Here is a 12141-nt window from a genome sequence, read left to right as displayed (position 1 = left end):
TATCCCCCTCTTCCTCCATATCTGTCACCTCACCACACACAGCTGCATGCTCTGCACCCCCAGTCACCGCTCTTGCCCCCATTAGCACAGTCCCCACAACAGCAGTCATCCACATATGCACCCCAGACACCACACCCGCATTCACCATGCCAACCTACACAGTCACTTGCAGCACACTCACCACACCAACAGACACCACCACAACATCCGTCTACACTGGCTGCCTGCCTTCTGCCACTCTTTCTACACCCCCTCCTCTCAATGCACACAGACGCTCACACTCATGCACACAACATTCATCCACCAAACATAATCTGACTCAGCATGCACCTGCATCCACTCGTAACAAACCTATACCACCAACAACAACTCCCTCAACCTCCATTCCCAAACCTGTCTGGAAAGCCCCTCCACCTGCACCTAAAAAGCTTTACCTTTCCCATGTTGACCTATCTGAACCAACTGGCCCACCCTGTCTTGTCCCCAAATGTTCCGGTGGCCAGATCCAGTCCTTCCCCTTCAAGCTCCTTCACAGTCCTCTCTTCCCAGTCCCCTGCCCCTTCCACAGTCAGTAAGAAAATTTGTTGGAGGCCTGATCCCTCTACCATCCCCGGTCCAAGACCACTCCCACTCCATCCAAGGGCAAGTCAAAACACCCACCCCCTCCGACTCCTATTCCCACTCTTCCAAACCCTGATCTCACTGCTGCCATCTTCGTTAGCGGTCACGGTCCTGGAGATGAATCACAAGGATTAGCGCTGGGAAGATCTCGAGTTCATGCTCCATGTCGTTGTCAGCCTCGTCTGTATCCCTACTGTGAGTACTTCCTTTTATACTGCTCCTTTCTGCCAGGCTTTGTGTGGCGGTGGTTCCTTCCTGGAAATCGTGGTGGTGTGGTGACTCGTAATACGGTGGGTGGGATGGGCCTTTCCACAGGTCTGAAGATGTCCATCACCGTTGGCGGCTGTCGTACCACGGTGAGGTGGCTGTATTGCTCACAGTTCACAGCCACACTCATAATACGGTGGTCCGCACCGCCACCGCCGTCGGGGCGGTCCAACTCTGCCATACTCATAATGACAATCTATATCTCTGAAACCCTCTGGTGTATTTATTTGTGTTAGTATCTAAAAATCATAAAAATAATATCTACTTTTATAACTTGGTGTCAGATTTCTTCGTGTCTTTAGCAGGCATGCCTTTACCACGCATATGCAGAGAGGGTGATCTAGCTGTCTGGGTGGAAGAGGAAGGAGGAGAGAGCAGAGGAGAGGAAGGTAAGTGGGGTCTATTTTAGGATGGTGAGGGATCAGGGTAAATTTTAAGACAGGGCGGGGTAAGTTTTAGTGTTCAGGGCAGGGTTAGGGGGTCAGGTAGGTTTTAGGAAAAAGGTGCGAAAGGCTTTAGGGATCAAGGCAGGGGGGGTCGTGTTGTTTTTATAAAGGGGTAGGTTTTCGGATTCAGTTTGGGGGTATGGGGTCAGGGTAGTTTTTAGGACAGTACGGGGTAGGTTTTAGGGTTCAGGGGGTGGGGTAGTTTTCAGGGTAGGGTAGGTTTTAGGATACAGGGTGGTGAGGGGGGTTGGCTAATTTTTAGGACAGGGTGGGGTAGGTTTTAGGGTTCAGAGTGGGGAGTCTGGGTAGTTTTCAGGACAGAGCAGAGTAGGTTTTTTGGTTCATGATGGGGGTCAGGGTTGTTTTAGGACAGGGCAGGATATTTTCTACGGTTCAGGGTTGGGACAGAGTGTTGGGGTAGTTTTTAGGATGATGCGGGGTAGGTGTTAGGGTTCAGGCTGGGGGTGGGGTAGTTTATAGGACAGGGCGGGGTAGGTTTTAGGGTCCAGGGTGGGGGGTAGGGTAGTTTTTAGAGCAGGGTGGGGTAGGATTTAGGGTTCAGGGAGCGGCGGGTATATGGGTAGTTTTTAGGACAGGGCGGGATAGGTTTTAGAGTTCAGGGTAGGGGTAGGGGATCGTGGTAGTTTTTAAGGGCAGGGTGGGTAAGGTTTTGGGGTTTAGGAAGGAGGGTTCAGGGGAGTTTTTAGGATAGGGCGGGGTAGGTTTTAGGTTATTGGTCAGGGTTGGGTAGTTTTTAGGACAGGACAGGACAGGGTAGTTTCAAGGGCTCAGGGTGGGGGTCTGGGTAGTTTTTACGACAGTGCAGGATAGGTTTAAGGGTTCAGGCAGGGCAGGGGAGTCAAAGTCGTTTTTATGACAGCAGAGGGTAGATTCTAGGGTTCAGGTCAGGGGGAGGGGGTTGGTTAGTTTTCAGGACAGGGCGGGTAGGATTAGGGGGTTCAGGGCAGGGACAGGTGTGTCAGGGTAGGTTTTAGGGAAGTGCTGGGTAGGTTTTAGGGTGGCGGGCGGGTGTGAGGATTGGGGTAGTTTTTAGTACAGGGTGGGGTAGGTTTTAGAGTGCAGGTTTGGGACGGGAGGTCAGGGTATTTTTTAAGACAGTGTGGGGTAGGTTTTAGGGTACAGGGTGGAGGGGTCTGGTAGTTTTTAGGACAGGGTGGGGTAGGTCTTAGGGTTCAGGGCGGGGGCAGAGGGGTCAGGGTAGTTTTTAGGACAGGATGGGGTCGATTTTAGGGTTCAGGGCAGGGGTGGGGAGTTGGGGGCAGTTTTTAGGACTGGGCAGGGTAGGTTGTGGGGTTCAGGAAAGGGTTGGGGTAATTTTTAGGACGAGACAGGGTAGGTTTGAGGGTACAGGGTGGGGGGTGGTCAAGTAGTTTCTAGGACATGGCAGAGTAGGTTTTAGGGTTCAGGTGGGGGGGTCAGGGTAGTTTTTAAGGTGGTGCGGGGTAGGTTTTAGTGTACAGGGCGTGGAAGGGGGCTTGGGTAGTTTTTAGGACAGGACGAGGTAGGCTTTTCGGTTCAGGGAAGGGAGTGAGGGTAGTGTTTAGGACAGGGTGGGCTAACTTTTAGAATTCAGGGCGGTTGGGTTGGGGCAGTTTTTAGGACAGGGTGGGGTAGATCTTAGGGTTCAGGGCAGGGAGTAGTTTTTAGGTCACGGCAGAGTTACTTTTAGGGCTCAGGGCAGGAGAGGTTTAGGGCTCAGGGCAGAGGGTGGAAGGGGTAGTTTTAAGGGCTTGGACAGGGTGGACTATGGTATCAGGTGTAAGGGGGAGGGTGGGGGAGAATTTACCACACATGTTCCGTTACCAAACATGCTTTTACAGTGCAATTCGCTGCAAAGTCATGCGTGGTAAAGGCATGCATGGTACAGATGCAGTTGTTGTTGAGGCTGCGTTGTTAAGACATGTGTGATATTCGCATGCCTTGAACCATTGTACAACCCTCAAGTTTGAGCAAAATGCTTTACAAATGAGCGATGACTGGACCTAAGTTGGTTTTGTGAGTTTATTACACAGTGAGGTCTCAAAAAACACCACTTAATACACAAATGTGCTCCCGACATTGGAGTGGGGTCAAGACTGATGTGCAAATGGCTAGATCCAAACTGAGGTGGAATGGTGTGCATAATAATGGGATGTGGCCTGAGTAATTACCAGTGGCTGAGATTCAAGCATTCCATCTGTAATTTTTATATACTTTACATTTGTGACCTAGTATCTTTCCCGCAGCTTCAGCACCAGCAGGCCTGACAGGCTAAGCAGACTTCTGCCCCATGGCCCGACATTTTCAAACAATCCCAGCATCTCTTCCCAATGGACAACACATCTGCTCCATTTTTTACTGCTTGGAAATTCCTCAAAAAAATAATCCAACCTCAAAATGCCTTACAACACTGTTGGAAATCAACTTTCTGACTCTGCAAAACTATTAAATACCTTTGAGTCTGGCTACCACCAGATGCTTGTTCTAGAAAGAAGGAAAATATAATATGTGAGTTTATGCCTTGTGATATAGGAATGGTGGATGACTATTAGGATAGCATGACTATTAGGGAAGGGAGTGAAAACTAATAGATCTATAAAGATGTGTATTACTTACTATTGCTATTACTAGGATATATGGTAATACTCTACACATCTTTGGTTTTGGGGTTGAGCATTACATTTTTATTTGAAGGGACTTCTTGACTGACCTATGGACTTTGAACAATTTCTCACTTTCGAATTCCATCATATTTGGTAGAGGTCTGCTGAAATTACTTGATACTTGTCACATTGCCCAAACTCTGAGATGGTAAAAGGTGATATATTGGCATTCCAATATTGTTAAAGGTTTTGTTATTTGTCAAAAAGGCATTAATGCCCAACATTTAGTCTTAGATCATCATTTATCATAAGGTTAACAGTCAGGCAGGCAACCATATTGACTACAGAGGACTGACTGCCATACTTTGAGATACCTGCCTGATTTCAGGTGGACCGCTGCTGTGCAGGCTGTTTCAGGCAGTGAAGCTTTGGCAAGTGTGGTCCATCATTGATGTACCTAATTAGCAACGTTTTTCTGTCCTTGAACAATAAACTCAAAAGTAGGCGTTTACTTTATAAAAAGAGAAAATAATATTGATTCTAATAAACAAGTTCATTTGTGTCAGGCTATTGAGCTCTTTCCCTCCCTCCATGCTTCTCATTGGTCCCAAGCATAGAAAAGTAGTAACTATGACTCAGCCCGCAACAAGGCAGAACAACTGCCATAATAGTCTACTGGCACTCTAGGGAATGGGCCACCAGGTCAGAGATTCTGATGTCAGATCCAGCAGAAGAAAGTGTGAGATACCCTGCACTTTATCTGACTCTATGCAGATCTGCAGGTTTGGAGGAGCCGACACACCTCCAATTTAGGAAGGTCTTCTCTCTATGTACCTAAAGCTAAATCATCACCTTTAATCTAGGGTAGGTTATTACCAATCTGATTGCTTATATTGATGATTGGTTTGATATCCAAAATCAAGTGCAGAAAAGTAAAACATAACTGTTTTGTATGGAATTGCCACGCTGCACATTACACACATTCTCCTTATCACATCCTTATTTAGATAAGCTGGTTTCAACACCACACTCTCTCTCTCTCTCTCACACACACACACACACACTCTCACTCTGACACACCCACACACACTTTGCCACAACCATAAAAAAGTGTGCATTTACTAATATAACTCCACAAGTGCCTTGATACTGGGGGAGGTTATAAAGTGAGTCAGGCAATCATAAATACTCTATGATTCTTTCATACACTCTCTTGAATGTACCTAACCATATCATCTGGACCAGACCATAAAGCATGCTGGTCCTAAAAGAGTTACTGCTTCTGTCAGGATTTACCAAGAGTATGAGGACCATCACCATGTGGGTCAAAAACACACATGCAGAGAGTAATCTTGGAAGTAAAGGATAAGTGTGTCATTCCAATATCTTTAAGCTATTCAGGTTACCTTTGAAGTCTAATTTATGATCAACAAAGTTCCTTTGCGGTTGACAAGAGTGAGTAAAAACTCATAATTCTAAAGATTGCTTTTAAGTGTTGCAGAGGTCATGGTGTGAACAGAGTGGCAGGGAGGGTACTAGACAGTACGCACAAAATTCAGAGACGAAGGGCCATATGTACAAACACTTTTTCCCATAGACACAGAATGGGTAAAAACCTTTGCTACATCTGGCCCGAAGTCCCTGGGGCTCCAGTAAACATAGAGTAGATGAGATTAGTCCCTAGTGCAGCAGAGTATTTTAGGAGATAGCATCGACTTGATATGTTATGGATGGTGTGATATGGGACAATCCCAGGATGCACAGCCACCTGACGCTGATACATTCCTGAACAATTTGATTTTTTTATTGTTCTAAATTGTCTTGATGAAATCACATTTGGCTCCAAAAGAGCTGTTGCATGTACTTTTCATCATCAACTGTCCTGTCAAATGTACTCCTATGCACTGAATAATTGATTGTCATGTGTTGCTGTTCCCATACATATTTAAAATACTTAAATGTGTTTTAATTAGCTAGTCAGTGAGAAAATCTAAAACGATGTTAAATGACAAAATCTAAAAGGAAAAAACCTGCAGTGGTAGGTTTCTACAAGTCTAATCACTTACCTTCAATTGACTGAAATTTTTTTATCAGATTTTCAGTTTCTTCGATAATTTTGTATTCAATAGACCTTTTGCCCATGCCAAATTCCTTTAATGTAGACACGGTAAACTTTCTCATTTCCGTCCACAGCTCTCCATGTGCAAATGTAATACCTAGAACAGAAAATGCTTCAATTAAGGCCTTTAACGTTTTAGAGCATATTTATTTACTAAAGAAAAACAGTTATAGGGACAGGAAATCAATAGTTATTTTATTGTGAGAAAACCGACATATGTAATTAATGATGCAATTAGTAATTAAATACTAGAAGTAAGATATTTATAATGTATTGAGCTCAGATTTGAGTCAACAGGTGCACTTTCTGACCTCAAAAGTAACGTTGATTGAGGCTTTCTGGGATCACAGAAACGTATTGTCAAGCATACTTAAAATATAAATACAGATTCTATCACATCATCCATATTAAGAGACAAGGAAATGACATCACAGGAAAATAGGATAACACCATCTTGGAATGGGAACTTTTATTTTTCATCATTGGTTCACCATTATAAAAATTACATTTCCACATATCTCTGAGTTAAAGAAAAATTGGTGTTTGAACACTCCACCTTTAAAAATGAGCATGTTGTCTCCATCCAGACAAATCTAATCACAAAATAAGTTCTGAAGGAGTAATTTGAAAAAGAACTTCTGAGTTATGTGAGTGATATCAAATATATACAATCACTATTTAGAAGTTAAAGGATATAAAATGAACGATATAACATAAAAAGTCTGTCTGGTGGATGTCAGTAACGGGCTTAGAGACAGCAAATATTTATTTTAACAATTGATCATTTGTTTGTTGATATGTATCCATTTATCGGGAAACAATGAAGCACCACCTAGCTGTCAGAATAATAGGAAAGTTAAGAGAGTGTTGTGATAACTTTGATTGTTTACCCTTAAAGAAAACTAAGGCCCTCATTACGAGTGTGGCGGTTTCAAGACTGCCACACTCACGAGGGCGGTCAGACTACCCTATTATGACTGTGGCAGATGGGCCATGGTCTGACTGCCGGCACCGCCAGGTTGTCACCTGTCGACAGCCTGGCTTCTCGGCGGTCTCAGTCTTCCAGGGCAGCGCTGCAAGTAACACTGCCTTGGGAATTACAAGTCCCCTTTCTTCCAGCCTTTGCATGGCGGTCTCACCACCATGCAAAGGCTGGCGGAGATGGGGCATTGGGGGACCCCATGAACAGCCCTGTTGTGCTTTTCACTGCCCGAATTACGGGCAGTGAAATGCGCGATTGGTGTTGTTGCCCCTGACGCACCACAGCATTGCTACCGGCTTTGATTAGGAGATGTTGTCAATGTTGTGGTGAGTTTTCTGCTGGGCCAGTGGGTGTAAACACTGTTTTCATCCACTGGGCCAGTGGAAAACTCCTATTAGGGTGGCCAGCATACCATGAGTTGGATGTATGGGTGACATATGTCGTAACCACTTTGACTTGAAGATGGTCTTGCATACTTTTCGGATAATAAGAGGCCAAAACATTGACATCCTGACCACTGCAAATTCTTCTTTACGGACTACAAGTTTACATTGGAACAGAGGATACTGAGTGTGTTACACAGGCACTAATAGTTAACTGAGTATTTTCACTTTTGTGATGATTTTGACAGCTAGGTGATACTTTTATGTGACCCGACTTATGGATACACATCAACAAACAAAGGAGTAATTGTAAAAATAAATACAGGAAACTCCACAATCTATAGATAAGCCAATAAATGGAATCTGCTGGAGTTTGCACTTACATAATAAACATATTGTGCATCCCTAGAGCTCAGAAACACAAATGTTACCATTTTGGGTACATTTGAAGTGTTTTCTACTGGGATGGTGACGATACCAGGTGCAACAAGACATTAATAACTAGAATATGAACTGGAGCTGAAGAGTACTAATCAATCGACAGGCCACAAATGGATGGTAATGGAATCTTTTGAGGTCAGTGTTTATGCAGTCCTTATCCAGTTCTTAGTGTGAGACTGTATGGGGCTGCTTTTACAATAAGGCCTTACAATGGCCTTCTTGAGAAATTGTATACGTCCTCTAAATAATCCACATTTTAAATCTGATTTCTGAGCCTTTTGTCAGGTGTCCTTTCTTAGCCCCATACTTTTTAATATATAGGTGGTACCCCCTCATCAAACAGATATTCTCCCTCCCTTTGGAATTCATTACCCACACTGATGAAACCCAAAATGATCAACCAACTAGATGTAGATGTTAAAGCAGCACAAGCCAGTCTACATACCTGCCTGTTCACTGTATATTTTTGTATGAGTGCCAACTTCCTTACATTGAACTAACAAATTGGAGATCCTTAGGCCCATATTTATAGTCTGAGCTGAATTAACGTAATATTTTTTTACACTAATTCAGCACAAACTTAACTCCATATTTATATTTTTACGCTAGACCGGTCTAGCGTCACAATATTGGAGTTAAAGTCATTTTTTGTAAGCGTGAAACCTGCTTGCATCAGTGAGATGCAAGGTAGGCGTTCCTGTCCAAAAACTGACTCAAAGCCCCTAGCGTCATATTTATCCATCCAGACCCAAAAAATTACGTTAACTCAGATTTGCATCAAATTGTAATGACTGGGTCAGACCAGGTGTTAAAATGAGGTCCACACACCACTCCTCAAGGAAAACACATAGAAGCAACATTACAAGCCCACAGGAGAAGATGGAAGTGCTACTGCTCCAGCGTGCAAGACAACGCAGAGGACAGCAACAACAAAAGCAACCACCACAACATGGCCCACAAAGGCAATGAAGAAGGCAGGAGAGGGTAATCAGAAACAGGACAAACCTTTTTGGCATCAGGGAACAAAACATTTTAAGGACATACAGGCTCAACCGGCAAGCCATACTACACCTGCTGCACCACATTGACCCACAAATCACAGCCAGCCTGCAGACCCCCCACAAAATACCACCTGTGACAAAGCTGCTAGCTGTCCTGTACATGCTGGCAAGTGGCTCATTTCTAACAACTGGTGCCCTAGTTTTTGGTGTGTCACAGCCATCATTCTCTGTGTTCCTGTCAAAGGTGTTAGATGCAATAATCTCCCTGACACCCCGCTACATCAGCTTCCGTAACAGCCAGTAAAAGCAGCTGGAGAGAAAACAGGGGTTCTACCAATTTCATAGCTTCCCGCATGTGCTTGGTGCAATTGACTGCACCCATGTCCGACTTGTGCCACCTGCAGCAACAGAGCACATATACCAGAATCGCAAGCACACACATTCCATTAATGTGCAGGCCATAGTGGGCCACCAGGGACTATTCACAAACATTTTGGACAATTATCCTGGAAGTGTCCAGGACGCCTTCATATTCCGGCACAGCAGGATCATCGAACACTGCCAGGTTGGCCAATATGGAAATGGCCTACTTGTGGGTAAGTTAACAAGCCTAGCAATATACACACATCACTCCAACCCTGTAGGACACACAAGACATACACCACTCAAAAACCACATGGCCAGGGTAACACAGATGTGCAGGAAACAACACATATGTACCTTGCTGCGGTAAAGCACATTCAGTGCACACCACAAACACATACAGCCACATGTGCGTAAAACGCCCACAACTTGACTGGCACACCACTTGAAGAACAAGTGCAGATATGTACCCTTTGCCTACAGAAGAACTACACAAACCACTACAAGTGCCCACAGGTTGCCTACTACGTACACTTCACACATAGTACGCCAAACAAAGAATAGCACAGCATTGTCAATGGTATACACCATGCTCATGTTATGTAAGTCTCACATAGGCACAGATCCCTCAAATTATGCCGTGTTAGTCAATGGCAGAACAAATATGAAATGCCAGACAACTGGTGCCAATACCAACTATGTCTTATGATCAAATACCTGACTTACATGTAGTGTGCATGTACATCTGCCTGATGCATTGGGTCACACACATAGGAATACAAAATTAATGCCCATCATATACTATGTGCCAGATTTGTTGAGAAGTGGCACCACACCTCCTGTAGTGCCACATCACATGCACCACTTACTGACCCACAACACCATCATGTCAGTATCATAAACCACCATGGGGCAGAGTCACTGTTAGACAGTGCAGATCATGGATGCCATTGTGGGACCCTGTAGAAGTAATTAAGGATATCACTGACCTCACATGCACTGTACCAAGGTACACATTTGCTAAGTGGCTGAGCTCCATCCCATAGCCTGCACTGTGCATGTGTTGACAGTATAAATGCTGAATCATGTTTTGGAAGATAGGACAGACACTGATAGTAATGTTGATAATCCTGAAACAATGGGATATACACCCTTGGACACCTGATGCTGGCACAAACATGAGCTGCCACCCGGGATCCCTAAGGGATCTATGTAAGAGCCCCCAGTGCCATTGTCATGGCCTGCACTTTATGTACAAGTTGTGGAAGACCACTATTTTGTGACCTGAAGCCACATTGTAAATCGGCCACCCTCCCACCCAGCACTTAGTTTGGAATGGACGTGGAATGTGTGTTGCTGCAGGTCTGTCACCACAAGATACATAGCATGATGATGCTGACTCAGATGTAGGTGTCACCTAAAACCTGAGGCAGTGCCAACATCAAACAACACCCCAGGGATGCCTTTTGCAGGTTGCAATAAGGAAATAGACTGTGATTTAAACTCATATGAATGTGCCATCCAGTACATGCTGCATACTGCTGCACACACAGAAAGAGCCAATTGTCCATCAAAACAGCATATGTATAGGGAGATGTCCCTTCCTGCACAGATACAGCCACCTCCACAGGGCAGCTAGCCAAGCACCCTGGTGCATGGTTGGTAGTGTCGGTGCATGGCTGCATATTAGCCACTGGCAGAGGGGACAACAAAGGGTTGCCAAGTAACATGTCACACATGGTGCATTCCTGCATAGTCAAATTTTGCAGCACAGTGCTGCCAATGTTGGAGCTGTGTTGTGCATTGTCACTTACTCATTTAATTGGGCCTAAGTGTCGCACTTCATCTGTAATCACACATGTCAAAATGGCTGGGATGTCCAGGCTCTGTAGTGCTACCATGTTGCCACCACAACTGACCCCATTGTGTTGTGAGGATGTGTCATGTCTCCTCTAGTGATAGCACACTGATACAAAGGTGCACTACACAACGCAAGGTATATACATAGTGACCCTCAGTTAGTATTCCAAATCAAATGTCCCAGGTCCTTGAGCCAATACTCAAGATTGTCATGTCCAACAACACAGTGCAAAGAAAACTTTGCACAAGGCCAGGACCTCACACCATACCACAAACACATATGAGTCACAACCAACTCAAAATAACAACTGCCATGCTACATGCCAAACCTGTTGCAAGCCTTAACAACAACTTACTCCTTTTTATCTTTTGCAGCAGATCAGGGTTATGGCATACAGCCATGGATTAGGACCCCATTTGGAAACCCAAGCACAGCAGCAGAGCGTGCATACAACAAGGGACATTGTAAGACACGAAATATTGTGGAGAGGACATTTGACATACTGAAGTTAAGATTAAGGTGCCTGGACTTCACAGGAGGCAGCCTCCTCTATGCTCCACATATTGTCTGCAAAATCATCGTGACAGGTGCTATCCTGCACAACATATGTATGCAGCTGAACATCCCCATGTAGTACCAGGTTGATGCCCTGCCTGAGGAGGATGCTGGTAAAGAAATGGAGGGGGAACAGCACAGCAAAGCACATAGATGAGAACTTTTTAAGTTAAGAACCACTTATCAATTTTGTAAATAAACACTTCACTTATACAACCAATCCTGCATTGGTCTCTTCAGTCTCCACTATAAAGACCACAGGATTGTGAGTATAACCTCAGGGAGCATGTTACAAATACAAATTTGACAAGTACTGTTGCAACATCATATGTGATGCGTAAGATTGTACTGCCACCTTCACACACATTACTAATAGCTTCATCACTGCTATGTGACAACTGAAGGACACAATCTACGGACCACAGCGTATATTGTACAACAATGTTGCCAACTTGTTCATCAATAGCTGATCACACACAACTACATCATGTCCAAATAG

General features: G+C 44.5%; 1 protein-coding gene across 1 annotated transcript in view; it reads right to left on the bottom strand.

The window, feature by feature from the left end:
• Window positions 1-12141, bottom strand: part of LOC138296722 (cytochrome P450 2K6-like) — a 288135-nt gene that overhangs the window by 172177 nt on the left and 103817 nt on the right. The window contains exon 3 of the mRNA XM_069236123.1: window positions 6004-6153. Within this exon, the coding sequence (XP_069092224.1) occupies window positions 6004-6153 (150 nt within the window). The remainder of the gene's footprint in view (window positions 1-6003; window positions 6154-12141) is intronic.

Source organism: Pleurodeles waltl, chromosome 5, assembly GCF_031143425.1.
Source record: "Pleurodeles waltl isolate 20211129_DDA chromosome 5, aPleWal1.hap1.20221129, whole genome shotgun sequence".
Taxonomy (NCBI): domain Eukaryota; kingdom Metazoa; phylum Chordata; class Amphibia; order Caudata; family Salamandridae; genus Pleurodeles; species Pleurodeles waltl.
The sequence above is the reverse complement of the archived record's forward strand: the minus strand, read 5'-3'. Positions and strand labels throughout refer to the sequence as shown.